General features: G+C 35.8%; 1 protein-coding gene across 1 annotated transcript in view; it reads right to left on the reverse strand.

Annotated features, from left to right (window-relative positions):
* loxhd1a (lipoxygenase homology PLAT domains 1a) overlaps positions 1-16,397 on the reverse strand; it is a 35,330-nt gene that overhangs the window by 15,862 nt on the left and 3,071 nt on the right. Inside the window, exons 2-22 of the mRNA XM_084386377.1 lie at positions 15,057-15,171; positions 13,209-13,289; positions 12,933-13,117; positions 11,809-11,907; positions 11,581-11,732; positions 11,363-11,486; positions 10,241-10,491; positions 10,018-10,153; positions 8,834-8,994; positions 8,509-8,595; positions 7,181-7,316; positions 6,026-6,180; positions 5,450-5,610; positions 5,049-5,125; positions 4,562-4,758; positions 3,481-3,673; positions 3,114-3,274; positions 2,832-3,008; positions 2,484-2,625; positions 1,493-1,644; positions 1,279-1,412 (exon numbers count right to left, since the gene is read on the reverse strand). Of these exons, the coding sequence (XP_084242503.1) occupies positions 1,279-1,412; positions 1,493-1,644; positions 2,484-2,625; positions 2,832-3,008; positions 3,114-3,274; positions 3,481-3,673; positions 4,562-4,758; positions 5,049-5,125; positions 5,450-5,610; positions 6,026-6,180; positions 7,181-7,316; positions 8,509-8,595; positions 8,834-8,994; positions 10,018-10,153; positions 10,241-10,491; positions 11,363-11,486; positions 11,581-11,732; positions 11,809-11,907; positions 12,933-13,117; positions 13,209-13,289; positions 15,057-15,171 (3,076 nt within the window). The remainder of the gene's footprint in view (positions 1-1,278; positions 1,413-1,492; positions 1,645-2,483; positions 2,626-2,831; positions 3,009-3,113; positions 3,275-3,480; positions 3,674-4,561; positions 4,759-5,048; positions 5,126-5,449; positions 5,611-6,025; positions 6,181-7,180; positions 7,317-8,508; positions 8,596-8,833; positions 8,995-10,017; positions 10,154-10,240; positions 10,492-11,362; positions 11,487-11,580; positions 11,733-11,808; positions 11,908-12,932; positions 13,118-13,208; positions 13,290-15,056; positions 15,172-16,397) is intronic.

The raw sequence follows: 16,397 nt of genomic DNA on the forward strand, positions 1-16,397 counted from the left end.
TAATGAGATTAAATTGAGCAAATTGAGACTTAAGGATCACGTTTTTCATCTGAGGGGAAAAAAAGAGAGATAACTAAAACTAACTCTAAAACTAAAACCATAAAAAAGAATTACTGGAAATAAAAGAAACATGAACTTAAATAAAATAAAATGTAATATTTTATTTGGTGGTTGCCAATGCACCATTTATCATTTTGATAACCTCATTTTGACCCGGAATTCTTTTTCTTTTTCCAGAAAATGTTAGTTAATGTTATTGCATTGGACTAAAACTTACTGACTTAGCTCACATAGGGGATAACTACTTCCCAAAATAATTTTTGTACTTTTTAGGGATTTTTTTCCGAACTTGTTACACGGTCAAAAATGATCGGCCAACAAAACATAGCTTATAAATCTCTCGTTATGCTATATTATCCCCAAATATTGGATTCAATCTTTTTATTAATTTCTTTTCTTTCAATCAGGGCAGGAGTTGCATTTCTTTTTGGAACTGATTGATTGTAGGCCTCATTGGTCTGAGCTTATGCACCTCAGTTTTTTAGTGAAAAAAGCAGAATTTGTGGACAATTTTGTCAATATTCAATAAATATGAAAGCAATTGCAGTTTATCACACTAGTGTGCTTTAATGTTTAACCAGGAAGTTTGTTTCGAAATGCTTTTATCATGTACAAAATGGCACAAAGTCACACTTGTGGTGTTCCAAAGTGTAATATATATTAAATGTAGATGTAATAAACACAACATAGTATATTAATGATACTAAAATAACACTGCTCAGTGAAGATCTAAACAATGTCTCAAATTATGCTTAGGTTTGCTTGATACCAAACTCTGCAATCAGAAATCAGCAATCTCAATATGAACCCAAGATTGAAAGATCTGAAATGGTAACCACATTAATTGTATAGCTCTCTACTCTTACTGTGCATCAACAATGTACTACTCATCTGCATCTATTTTCATTCCTCCTGAGGCATTTTACAAGAAACATCTGAGACAAAGTTGATACTTAAATTAGACATAACTGAGAATTCATTAAGGCCCGGTTCCATAGACAGGGCTTAGACTAAGCCAGGATTAGGCCTTAGTTCAATTAGGGCATTTTAGTAGCTTTTATAAACATGCCCTAGAAAAAAACATTACTTTTACACTGATTTTAAGATCTATCAGACAAGTGGCTTTCAGATAAACCAACTTAAACATGCATTTTAGTCTGGGACTAGTCTTGTGTTTTGAGCCGAGGGAATGTGTTTTGAGATGTGCATGACACTTACATGGTTTCATCTTTTGTATCAAAGATCTCGACGCGGTCCAGGTACCACGCAGCATTCGCCTGCTTGTTGTCATGACGAATCCTCAGTTTCTTCAGCTGCCCCAGATCCATCCCAGTGATCGTGAATACGTCCTCCTGAAAATGATCCACATTCAGATGCATTCTGTACACGTTTGAATGTGTGTGTGTGTGTGTGTGTGTTGTGTTCCACTCACCTGTCCGCGCTCAAACTTGTTGAGGTGGTTTGACTTGCGTAGTTTTCTCTCGCCCGTGTCGCCCATTTCTCCATAGACGTTGATGTAAACGCCTGCATCGGTTCCGGCCCCCAGCACAGTCCCAGTGAACACATGAACTTCATACAAGTTGTCTAAAACAAATGAACACACAGGAGTTTTTTTTATTATTCAAAAAAGCATAATAGGAGGACTTTAACACTTCAGCCACACATAGAATTGTAATCTAAATGCATTAGAATAACAAAAGAGCAAACTAATTAATTGTATTATCAAATTAAACTTATCTGAAATAGCTCAAGCAGACTTTACAAGGAAAACATTTAAATAACAATTTGAAGGAAATAAAAATGCATTTAAAATAATAAATGTATTAATTACATTATATTATAATTATGTATTCAAAATGTATATATATTGACCGTTTTTATGAATATATTAATTTTAAAATTAAAATTGTAAAATTTAGGGCTGTGAAACGATTAATCGCGATTAATCACATTACATTACATAATATATGTGTGTGTACTGTGTATAATTATTTAGTATATACAAATACACACACATGCATGTATATAATTAAGAAAAATGTGTTATTTATATATAAAATATTTATATTTATATATAATACAAATTATATATATATATATATATATATATATAGTATATTTAAGCAAATATTTCTTAAATATATACATGCATGTGTGTGTATTTGTATATACTAAATAATTATACACAGTACACACACATATATTATGTAAACACAAACTTTTATTTTGGATGTGATTAATCGTTAAATTGTTTTACATTTATTTATATTTTAATTATGATTTTTTTTATGTATTCATTAATTTATGAATTTTAAATAAAATTCTAATTGATTTCAAATGTATTATATAAAAAAAATATATATATACAGTATATCAATAGCTTTTATCCATATATACTTAAAGCATTGAATCTCTCTCTATACCCTCTAGGTCTTCGTAATCCTCAGCACACAGCTCGACGAGTATCTCTCCATCCTCTTCACTACGAGCGAGCCATCGGCCACATGGGAAACTGAAAGTTCGAACTACCTCCTTCAGTTCCCCTGGGGATTCCTCTTCTTCCTCCTACTCATGATTGTAGAAAGTAAATATTCAGATTAGTAGTCAATCAATGTTAGTTTTTCAATAGCTTATTTGTCAAAATTTTACATTTGGTCCCTCACAATATTAAATAATTAGGACTTGACTTAAGTTACTCTAGACTTAATTTAAGTCTAAATTAAGGTCTCATCTAATGGTCACATGTCAAATTGGTTTGTCCCCAAACTGACCTTTTTCTTCTTTTTCTTCTTCTTGTCTTTCTTCTCCTCCTCTTTTTTCTCTGGTTTCACCATTGCCATGATCAGCCGTTTAACGTCCACTTTCTCCAGGAACCATCCAGCCCCTATTCCCGAGCCGTCATGGCCGATCCGGATCTTATAGACCCGCCCCACATCTAGGCCCTCGATCTTAATCAACCAATGAAAGAGAATTCTCTTCAGACACAACCAATCAGATTCCAGAAACGTATCATTTAGCTTTTAAAATACGCAGTTAGATTTTCATGTACTCACCCTAAAGATCTCAGTGGTTCCTCTCTCAAAGTTGTTGGATCGGCTCTTGAGCCGTATTAGTTCAGTTTTTCCTTCCTCACCATAAATCTGCAGGAAGACATTCGCATTCGTCCCTGCGGCCCACACGTCTCCTGTCACTACGGTAACTTCATAATTGATCACTGCCGATTAGAAAAGCACTGATTAATCATTTTTAATTCACAGTAGCTGATCTGAGCATTAATCTCACTATTAACAGTCACATTTTGAGTGCTTATATTAAAATAGCACAGTGCCTGCAACGCCAATTTCAAGAGTTTGATTCCCATGGAATGCAAGAACTTTGGGAAGCATTTGTCAAACGTATAAATGCAAATGAAATACATACATTTCTCTATCTCCAGAGTCTCACTTGGGTAGATTTCCACCTCCACCTTCCCATCAGCCTCATCCTTACAGAGCCAGCGGTGACTGGGGAACATGTACTGCAGCCCGTGCACCGGCACCCAGAGCTGAACGCTGTCCAGAAACCAACCAGCTCGCAGGCCCTCGTTAGTGTGGCCAATCAACAACCTGTTTATCTACAGGACCCTCCCACAGAGCGGAGGGGAGTCACGATAAATACACAAATCCGGCAGATTCGTTTTATTACATGAATACAAAGTGTGAATGCTGTGGTGTAAGAATGTATAAAATGATATGGTTATGTATTTCATTCATCATATTTCATAATACGAGGAGCCACATCCTCACACTTAACACAATTTCTTTGTGGAAAGTTAGTTGCATAGTTAGTATGTACCTATCCTAATAGAATAGAATAGAATAGAATAGAATAGAATAGAATAGAATAGAATAGAATAGAATAGAATAGAATAGAATAGAATTTAAAAAATAGAACACAATAGAGCAAATGTAAATAACGGAAATAGAATAAATATGAACATTAAATAGAATAGAATAGAATAGAATAGAATAGAATAGAATAGAATAGAATAGAATTTGACAAATACAACACAATAAAGCAAATGTAAACAGAACAAAATAGAACAAATTTGAACATTGGAAAGAATAGAATAGAATAGAATGAGTTTAAGAGAATTTGAACAACAGAACGCAATAGAACAAATGTAAACGGAAATAGAACAAATATGAACATTAGATAGAATAGAATAGAATAGAATAGAATAGAATAGAATAGAATAGAATAGAATAGAATAGAATAGAATAGAATAGAACAGGTTTGAACATTAGAAAGAATAGAACAGAATTTGAACAACAGAACACAATAGAACAAATGTAAACAATGGAAATAGAATAAATACGAACATTAGATAGAATAGAATAGAATAGAATAGAATAGAATAGAATAGAATAGAATAGAATAGAATAGAATAGAATAGAATAGAATAGAATAGAATTTTAACTTCAAATTGAGTGAATGGGACTAACCTGATCAGGTAGCATACCTTGCCAATGTCAAAGGTCTCAATTGTGAAGATGTCCGTCTGTCCCGTCTCAAAATAGTTTCCCAAGTCGTTATCGGAGACGACCAGCAGCATCTTGTTGGTGTCGCCTTTCTCTCCGTACAGCTTTACGAACACCTTTGAATCTGAGCTGGCACCATTAATACTGCCTGTCTTTATCGCAATGTGATAGCCAACAGCTGGAATAAACACACACTCTATTTCAGTTTTTCTACAAATTTCTATGTTGAATCGTATTGTATCTACCTTTAGTGACGTTTGCTAAGTTATGCATCACTCCTCTCATGTTGCTCATACTAGTGATTTGAATAAGATGTGTTTGTGCTACAGAGATGAATGATGCATTAAATCGTGCAGCTAGTTGAAGAGGGATGTGTATGCAACCTATTTGCACTTTATTTGTTTCATTATTGCACACATTTGACATTTTTGTATGTGATTATGTTTGTATGTACATATGTGCACTCACTGAACAAACGTTGACCATGATCAGTAGGGACTAACTCTCTCACAATCTGTCCGTCGTCTTCGTTACGATCCAACCACCTGAGATGAGACAGAGAGAGAGAGAGATACAGTAGGTGAGTGTGTAAGTGTGTGCATTTGTGCGTGTGTGTGTTATAGGCGTGTGTGTAACCGAACTCTCTGGTTGGTGTAGGTAGGGTTTCCTCTGTACTCTTTTAGTGTCCATTAGTAACCAGAGTCTGTTTTCTCAACTACATAATTGACTTAAACACCACTCTCCCATGTTCTTTCCCCGGCCAGACACACGCACATATGGGTACGTACTTATACTGCTATGTAAGCTTGGAAGATGCTTTCCCACATCTAATAAACATATTAAACATGGTGTTTGTCAGATTGTCTTGCCTGAAACATGGGAACTCGATGGATGAAGCCTCAGGCTGTCCCTCCTCTCTGATCATCACCTTATCCAGAAACCAACCACAGCCTCCGCCTCGTCCGTCATGACCAATCCTAATCCTCCGGATCTGTCCCAGTGTGACCGCCTCTACCAGAAACTCATCAGCCTGAGAAAAGTGTAAAAGACTTACTATTCCTGCAGTAGATAATATACATTCAGTGCATATTGTGCTGTATATAATTCTGTATCCCACAATGCAATGTGTTTATCTTTAGGTTTCATTTTCAAAATGAATCGGAAATATGCTATTAATAACGCTATTTATTTATATATAAATATTTAATGTTAAATTTAAGACTGCATTTATCTGATCAAAAATGTTGGTATATTATTAGAATTTCAAATAACTGTTTTCTATTTGAATATATTTGAATATGTAATTTATTCCTGTGATGTAAAAGCTGAATTTTCAGCATCATTACTCTAGTCTTCAGTGTCACGTGATTCTTTTGAAGTCATTCTAATATGCTGATTTGTTCCATTCGATGTTTCATGCCAGCATGTTAAATGTCATCACTCACGTTTCCTTTCTCAAACTTGTTGACGTTGTTTTTGCTCATGAACATCAGACGCTCTCCGGTGTCTCCTAATTCACCGATGATGTTCAAATAAACACTGGCGTCTGTTCCACTTCCACTGATGGTTCCCGTGCAAATCGTCACGCGGTATTTAAGAACTATTAATTGGCACAAAAAAATGTACAATTAAAAAAACAGCAATGTGTATGTAAACATCAATTCGGGAAAAAATCTTAGCTTTTTCCCCAACTGTAAACTATTGACATAATGCATGACTGTGATTGGGATTTTATCTTCCATTAGACCAAAACACGTAAAGGTTATTCATTGGTTCTTTGAAGTCACTTGCGTTAGATGAAGAACCTTATTTTTATTAGGAACCATTATTCACTGTATGGGGCTCTCGAGTTGTTATATCATGGTTTTTTGTAGTTTAAGTTCTTGATGTTTCATCAATGGTTCTTCAGATCTGGGTTTTGAGTTCTGGGTTCTTTAAAGAACCAGTACTACCATGCAAATGGTTTTCTTAAGAACTAAAGAATTTCTTTGTAGTTTGAAGTTTTGTTGATACTTAAAATAGTTTAGGCACTAACTTGAACCTTTATCTTTAAAGGTTGTATCAGTGATTTCAGGCCCAACATTTTCAGGCCCTAATCTTTCCTAACGATCCACTTGCTGTCCGCCCCATAAGCATGCCGTCAAAAAATCGCGTCTCTGTAGGCAGCCTAGGCTCTGAGATCTGCACACAAAAACAATTGGTTTCACCAACCACTCAAAACCAAAACAAACAGTGTTCCAACCAATCACCGACAGGGGGTGGGTGTTGTGAGGTTTTGTGCTCGTGCACGGCTGCACGCGAAGTCGGAGCTGAAGAAGAAGCTGGCTCAAAACCTCACAACACCCTCCCCCTTGTTGGTGATTGGTTGGAACACTGTTTGTTTTGAGTGGTTGGTGAAACCAATTGTTTTTGTGTGCAGATCTCAGAGGCTGCCTACAGAGACGCGGTTTTTTGACGGCATGCTTATGGGGCGGACAGCTAGCGGATCGTTAGGAAAGATTAGATGAATGTGATAAAAAAAAAAATGGGCCTGAAATCACTGATACAACCTTTAAGACTGACCGGACGTGTTTTGTATTTTGTGCATTGTGTTCTCTCACTTGGTAAAGGTTCTGACACAAGTTTTCCAGTAGCTGGCAGTTCTCTAATGATCTCATTGTCGTCTTCATTGATGTCCAACCAACGGTTACAAGGAAATGAGTATTTCTCTCTAGTAAGGGTCTTCATCAACGTCACCTTTGTGCAGACAAACACAGTAAATCAGAAGAAAATGTTAGTGCTTAGAGCTCTGGCAACATCCTGGACAAACAAAATTCAGAAAGAATGTAAAGTTATAATTAAAAATTATAATATAAAAAGTCCCCCTGCAGTCAATCATTTGATCCCTTAAAACTCATCTTTGATAATTAAAATGACATATTTAAACATTTTTATAGGTTCTTGATGCTTTAAAAATAGCTTGAATTGAACTCTACACACTATTCATTTAGTATACGCAGATTCATGAATATGCAAATTAGCCCCGCCTCCACTCACTCACACCAGCTCGGATTTTCTGATCCACTTGGTCAACTGTAGCAAACGCTGTACAATGGCAAGTGGAAATATTAATTCATCCATAATATGTTTTGGAACTGATTCAGAAGAAGAGGAAGAGTGAATAACACAGGGTCGTCTACAAGTCGATGTATCAGAATGGTAATGCGTTTTATGTAACGCTCTCTACAACGTTGGACACATAAAGGTAATTATTGGATTGACTACTGTTATCAAACAGCTAATAACGTCTTGCTAATGTTACACAAACCATGTTCCCGTTCACACAGCTGCCTTCTAACAATCAGCATCCTTAGTTAGAAACGCTTTGAACAACTCAGAACGCCAGTGGAGAAAGGCATATAGCTCATCATAACATCGTAATATACATCATATACATAATTCACCCGCTATATTGCCGCTACAAAGCCATGCCCCGCACGTTGATGGGATTGGTTACATGTTTGTGACGGTAGGAAAGAGGGACAGTTTTTGAGAATGTCTTTGGTACAATGCAGTTTTAAGGAGAAGATACTCAACCATCATGTTAACTGATGAATTTGCACATGGTTTGTCTTATAAAACACATAAAAAACTTGATTTTCACCACAGAGACTGTTTAAAAAATATATTTGCATATAGCATATAGCATCTGTGGTATGCATATAGCATAGCACAGATCATTAGGACCAGATCAAATGTTTGAGTTCATATTGACTCACTTGTGAAACACTAATACATTTATTTTTAGCAGTACAGTGCACAAGTCACTTTAAATGGCACCAGTAGCTGAGAAAACGGGATGCTTGCTCGCCTAAATCATGATTACAGTGTGAAATGGACAAATTGGTTCTGTGTAATAGTGCACGAGCCTCTAGTGCAGGTCTCTCACCCTGCCAAGGTGCCAGCCAGAGAACGGATTCCTCTTTTCGTGCCAGATTCTCAGCTTGCGTATCTTCCCGATATCGGGCATCTCAATCTAGGGCACCAGCAAAGATGCAAATGTTTTACACAATTCAACATTATCAAAACTACAGTGGCCTTGAAAAATATCTGGACACTTATAAATATCACTGCATTAGAAATAGTAAACTTCGCTAAATTCGTATCTACTATAATGACATTCATAAATTGAATACTGAAGTGTACAAATATGTTTTGGGACCGCTGTTTATTCATAGAATGAGACACAAAGATAAAGAGACAAGCAGACATACAATATACTTGTCACACTGTCCCTGTTCAAAACTGTCAGATTTGCTCTCGAGTTTCATCTCATCGCTCTTGCCGTTTTCTCCGTACACCTGCAGAAAAACCTGAGCATCGGTGCCGGCACCTTTAATCTCCGACGTAAAGATCCACAGAGACCAGGGGAATTCTGTGAATCACAAACGCACAGAAAAGATCAATTTGTGTTTTGATGGTTTAAGAGTCAATTCAGCAAAACATTTTTTTTTTTTTGATGATGATGATGATTATAATTTAACATTGATTTAATAATTTTTTATGAATATTATTTTATTTTATTATGGATGTTATTATTGATGTTATTATTTTCTTTGAATATTATTTTATTTTATTATTAATGTAATTTTTTATTAATATAATTTTATCATTGGTGCTATTTTTTATTAAGTTCATTATTTTTCTGAATACAATTTTATTTTATTATTGGTTTTATTATTTTGTATTAATGTAATTTTATTTTATTATTGTTTTGATAAAGATTATAATTTTTTATTTAATTATTTTTTATACATATAATAACATTTTATTATGGATGTTATTATTTTTATGATTACTGTTTTTCTATTATTGGTGTTATATTTTTATGAATATTATTTTATTTTATTATTAATGCTATTTTTATAAATATAATTCTATTATTGGTGCTATTTTAAAAAAAAACATTTTTTTATTATTTTAATGAATACAATTTTATTTTATTGTTGGTTTTATTATTTTTTATGAATGTAACTATTTTATCATTGTTTTGGAAAAAATTATAATTATAATGTTATTATTTTCTATTAATATAATTTTCTTTTTTAATTAATTTTATGATTTTTATGAATACAATTTTATTTTATTATTGATTTTATTGTTTTTATTTTTTTATTTTTGCATTATCATTTTGAAATAATAGGTCATTGACAACATAATTGCACTGAAAGAATGAAAATAACTTAGTTTAAATACAACAGCACTATTCCAGCACATAGTGCCCGGTTACACTGGATTACAGCTGGTTAGTGAATAAGATGCATGTCTTTACACTAAAATACATCATGTTTAATGAATCTGTAAAACTCTTTGGATAAAAGTGTGTGCTAAATGACTAAATGTTAATGCAAATTTGCCCGACTGTTTCAACAGAGCAATATTTTGATAATTTGCTCACTCTTTTGCTTTTTATGTCTTAGTGAGACCATCTCGTACAGTTCTCGCTCCACCAGACCATCACCCTCATCTTCATCCAACCACCGTCCGCAGGGAAAGACCTGCTCTAAGCCTGTGAACGGGCAGTATACGGTCACCTGTGAGAGAAAGAGAGGATAGATCGCACATTGTATGTATGAATAAGTAATGAAAGCTTCAAAACACCTTATAGCCCCAACACGCACCTTTTCGCAATACCATCCGCAGCCCATCCCAGCGTTGTCCTGTCCGATGGTGACTCTACTGAGCGGGCTGAGCAGTTCCAGCAGCTCCACGTTAAAGATGTCGATCTGGGCGCGCTCAAACGTGCCGCCCTCCAGGAACAACTTGCCACTGTTCTTAATTCCCTTATGGCCGTGCATTACGAGGTGGATCTTAGAGTCAGTGCCCGCTCCACGGATATCCCCCGTCATCACCTGTACGTTATACACGATCGCTGCACGCACATACACAACAAACACATTCAGAGAAATCGTTTCTAAGGCCTTTAAATGATCAGCATGATCAAAACTGTCCTGAAAATCTGCACATGCCTTCTGTCGTCTGATTTCATACCGTTTTAGCAACTAAAAGACCTTTTAGTATAATCGTGAAAACCTTTTCAGCTCAAGGTTCACGTGTGTTTTTGCTATGAAATCTTTACTGACTTTTATAAAGTATAAGCGTAAAAATAACTTTTATATTTTCAGCAATATTTCAAGATGAACATTTACCGGACTGAAGCTATTTTTGTTTACTTGATTATTCATACATCTTTCCTTTTTTTCTTCTTTTTTTTTTAGAAAAATCATGTTAAAATGTGAGTATCGAACATGATCCATCAGGCTTTTGACGAACATTTATTTGTACATCTCTCAAATTCTGCATTATATGTTTGATCATAAGACTAAGCATTTAAAAATCATCTTACAAAGACATATTATTGGGAGATATAGAGTTACAACTGATATTTAAATGCATTTTATGTCAGTAGTCTGCTATACTGTTATAAAGATCTCACTGATTTACATCACAAGCTATCAGAATTTCTTACTTTTTGGCCATATAAATATCAGCATCTGCACCAAATTGCATATTTTTGCTCAGTTTGGGCCTCTGAATAACATATGTGCAATAAAAGCCTAATGTATCAAATATGATACATAACATAAAACACATGTGCAAACTTTTTTAGATTTTCTTTTATATTTTGACTAAAGTTTTTTTGATTATACTACATGTCAGGGTTTAAGTAGAACTTAATGTTTGATTTTCCAGCTTTTAATCAAATGCATTTCCTCTAACACACAAACACACACAGCTCTTACCCATTGGTTGTGTGGCCCCGACGAGCACATCTCTTTGTATTTTGCCGTCCCCTTCTGAGATGTCAAACCATGCATCAACAGGAAACTCATAAACCTCTTTATTCCCCATGTCATCAATTACAACCTAAAACACATCACCATAACACATAAACACACCATATTGATCACAGAGGAGAGAGACACAAGACGTTCTTTGTGAGAATAGTGCGTTTGTGTACTTTATCACACGCCCAACCAGCAGAAGACCCCCTGTTGTTGTGTCCGATGGTGATTTTTCTGAGTCTGCCGAGATTTGGTGCTTCGATGGTGAATTTGTCTTCATTAGCGCGCTCAAAAGTGTCCTTTCCATCGCTGACCAGCTTCCGTTCTCCTGCAAACATCACACCAAGACTGTGCAACATAAAACACTAACACACACAGAAACATCGACCGGTCTTAGTTCTGACCTGTATCCCCAAACTCTCCAAAAATATTTAGATAGACGTCAGCATCAGTCCCACTGCCTTTAGCATCCATTGTGAAGACACTGGCTATGTACTTGTTCTCTGCAATACATGGACACACACACATTTACACATATACAAGGTAAAACCTGCATTTTATGGACATGTACCATGTTTCTTGGCCATTAACTATGATTACACCATGGTATTTTTTTGAAACAGCTGTGACATCTAGTCTTTCTCTCTCTCTGTGAGATGTAATGTTATATTGTCAGCGGTATATGGGAATGTTGGACTGGTGATATTGTGATCCCCACCTGAAACTCTACTCTACTACTAAATTTCTCCTAATCCTCTGTATGCAACCTGAGTCTGGTTTGGGCTGGTGATGTTTGTGCATCTATGGTCACGATCACATGATCTATGTGATGTTATCTATGGTTTATATGGAAAAACATATAAATACTGCATGAAGTATATCTATAGGTAATGTAGTATTTATTACTAGTGTTTTTATTTGAGAGACGTAGAATTTTATCTGATGTACTTTACGTATTCTACAGGTGTCAATGAAAAAATTATAGTGTGTCATATTTTTGTAGCATTATGTGTGTATGTGTTCTGTTGGTTGTATATTGACTAAGGATTACCGCGTTCCATGGAAGATGACATGGGTTTGGGACAACATAAGGATGTGTACATAACAATAGAATTATTTTTTTTGGATGATATCTTAAATACTTAAATGCTTATTTAAAAATGTAAAGAAATGTAAAAAAAAAAAAAATTCAATTGTTCTAGACACACGTATGGCAAATTTTTCAGGTGATCCAGTAAAATAAAATTTAATTTAATTTAATTTAATTTAATTTAATTTAATTTAATTTAATTTAATTTAATAAAATAAAATAAAATTAAATTAAATTAAATTAAATTAAATTAAATTAAATTAAATTAAATTAAATTAAATTAAATAATGTTCTAACAGTTTAACCTAAAAGCATGTTTTATATTGTAAGAATTTTGTCTAATTTAAAGTTTGACAATTTATTGCCACATTTTTAGGTGGTCCAGTAATGGTGGTCCATTGTGCAAGTATGTATTGTAAATAAAAGGTCACAACATACGTTTTGGAATGTCCATTGGGTTAAGGCTGCCCAACAGATATCGGACCGTAAGTTTGTCTGCCTCTTCTCTGCTCAGCCAATTGTTGCAGGCGTAAAAGAAGCGGAGGTGTGGCCTATTCATGTCAGTCACAATGACTCGGTCCAGGAACCAACTGGCACTCATGCCTGTGTTATCATGCTCGATTCTGCATCACAGGAAGTACATCACAAACTGTAACTTTTAAGACTTGCCTTTAAAGTAGTTACTCTTGGATGTATGCGGACGTATGCACGTACCTAATTTTCTTTATTGGCCCAACATTGTGAGTTTTGATCCTAAAGACGTCAGTCTTGTTCTTTTCGAAGGCTGTTCTGCTCCTGAAATAGAGAAATAAACCAGTGAACAGACTCAAAACTAAACGATTTACTGTGACAGTCAATCAAGCTTCTAACTTTGTAATGCCTCGATGTCTGAGACTGACTATGAATGAGAGTGTGTTTATGAGAGAACATCTGTCACTGTCATTGACCCACATATCATTCTACGGTCTCTTGCGTTGGCTTTTGCAAAAGCATCTCTCTAATCAAAATGCAAAATGCATGAATTAAAAATCATCCAGTATGAATTACACATCCACTCACACTGCCAAATTACTCACACACACATCCACACGGACTTACCGATGCGGTGAAACCAACACACATGTCACCTGAGATCAGCACGCTGAAACCGCACCAGCAAACTTTGGAAATGATGACATTTAGACAGATTCAGAGATTCTGTTAAATATCATCTCGATTCCAAAATGTTGCATGTTGACTGTCGGACAATTACAGTCCAAAAACATTTCTGTTCTATTCTGGTGAAACTCTCTGAGAAGGTGTTAATGAAATTATACATAATAAATTAGTTTTGCTGACTGGATGAATCCCACGAAAACGTGTCAGGACTGTCACAATAACTATAGGCTCCCTTTCCTTAAAGCAAAATAACTTTTCTTTAGATATCGGGGTGAAATTTAACCCGTTTATGTTCTTGACAAGTTTCGTGAGATGCACCAGCTACCCAAATATACAACGTTTGTAAAATCAAAAATTTGGAGACATATAAGCTAAACTTCCAAATTATTTATGAATAGGTGTCCAGTTTATGAATTGTTCTTCATCTTCTTCTAAACTTTTCTGAAGCTGCATCTGTCCTTTTTTTCTCCTTTCTAATTTTTACGAGTCATTATGCAACATTAACCGTTTGGACATTCATCTGAGCAAGTAAAAACTCTCCCATTAGCAATTCATTTCTAAATCACTCACCGATTATTGATCGGCACTGATCAGGATGACTGATTACTGTAGGGAGAGTTTTGAGGGTCTGTCGTCGTACTCATAAAAAATCAACACGCACACATGGGACATTATATGTGTGTGTGGAGATTTTTATGAGTAGCCTACCTTTTGTGTTGAATATGCGTAAACTTCTCAAGTTTTCCTGAAAGACCACAAAAGGAAGTGATGCCATATGACACTGATTCAACGAGAAAGTCACATGAATCTCTTCACCTTCAGATGAATGTCCATGGTGATGCTGTATAGAGGAGAGCAAATCCTGTGCTTTGCACCATGTGACCGAGGGTAATGGATGAGCCAAGCATGATTAAAATTCATGTCATGAATAATTCATTTCATGAATAATCATATAGCCCTGCTAAGGAAACAATATCTGTTTCCCAAAGATGTGTAGGAGTGAATGAGATGGTCAAAGCATGCAGGATGTTCTCTTGTACAGCATTGTGCGCAAAAAAGCAATGCACGGCCACACACGAGCAGATGAGGTGGCCATGTTAATGTTATACCTCTTTTCTGTGCTGTAGATTGAAGGAGAATACAAAGTGAAATAATTAATATGACAGATATGCACTGTCACTGTCAAAATCCACAGAAATTCCTACTTATTTTGCACCACGGACGTCCTCAAAATTACCAGAAAATTCAGCTGACACTTGAAAGATTTGAGAACACAAAACAATTACAAGTAGTTAGTAAACACATCTTGATATGCATCGATCCCTTTAAGAAAAATGACTTGACTTTGGAAACTCTCAAGATTAAGATCATCATGTACAGATGCAGAGTCGAAGCATAACTTACTTGCTGGCCAGGTGAACTTTGGGAGTCACTCCAAACTCTCCATACAAGGTGACGAACACATTAGCATCAGTCCCAGCACCCTTAACATCACCCGTGATGGTCACCACCTCGTACACTGAGGAGAAAGCGGAAATATTGCTTATATCTCGGTTATGGCCGACCTCCACCAACAGAAAGCATCTTGTTTTCATTAGCATAACATTAGAAGGGTTGTAGTCTCGAATGCAGAGTGCTCAGGTATATCCCGTGTAACCCAACAACTTGCTATTCTAAGCTCACCCACTTTTGTATAAGCTGAATCGCTGTAAGCAATATCTCTGTAACTTAGCCATGTTAATGGAGTGAGAGTACGACATGGCCCTGATGCTCACGGTGTGACCTCTACCTTTCTCTGAACCACTGCAAGACCTGTGACAACCAAATGCATGTTTTATCCAGAGGAGCAGCATGTAGGAGTAACGTTCAAACATATGGAACATGCTTTTATTAATCAAAATGTTCACAAACGCAATGCATACTGGTCCCCCGAACTGGGATTAATTGGACAGAGATTAACCAATCAATCTGGGTTTTCAATGAATAATTTCATGCCAAAGCTCATTACAAACCAATTTATCTTGGCATGTGGCGATATCCTTGTGCCCTAATTTCAGGAATTATTATGGCTGTATAAGGTTCTTAAGTTGCTATAATTCTTTAAACATTTAAAAAAGTTCTTGATGATTGTGGCGAGGGGGACGTGGTTCAGCCATAGGGTTCAGCGCGGTCTGTAACGGGAGAGAGAGAAACGAGACGAGCAAATGACGAACACTGTGACCTGTGTCTTATTGCAGTAATTGGCGTGGAGTGACCGTTTATAAGCCGCGCTGGAACGAGAGAGAGAGAGAGAGAGAGAGAGAGAGAGAGAGAGAGACTGAGGACTCCTACGAGAGACTGGAGAGAAAATTGGACGCAGAGAAAGAAAACCGGTGGATCCGAGCTCTCATTTTTGAACTGTTTTGTGCCGTCGCCACGGTGAATGCGCGTTGTGTTTTGTTTGTTTTGTTTTATTTTAATAAAGTACGAGTCCCAGTCACGCCGACCCCTGTCTTCTTCCTTCCTGACTCTTGAACCTCATCATCTGAGGTTCTTCAAACAAATATTTTGATTACAGTGTCTTCCCGGCTCCACTCAAAACACATCCATTTTGACTAGTTTTTTACGAACAAATGACTCTTGTGAACTGTGGCCGGTTGCATAAACTGCTTAGATAGTTTTACAAGTTAGTCATGGTGTAATTTATTTAATTATACAATTTTTATTTTAACAGTTAGGCTACATAAAAAACTAGACTGGCCCAAT

Source organism: Rutilus rutilus, assembly GCF_951802725.1.
Source record: "Rutilus rutilus genome assembly, chromosome: 18".
In the NCBI taxonomy this organism is placed as follows: Eukaryota; Metazoa; Chordata; class Actinopteri; order Cypriniformes; family Leuciscidae; genus Rutilus; species Rutilus rutilus.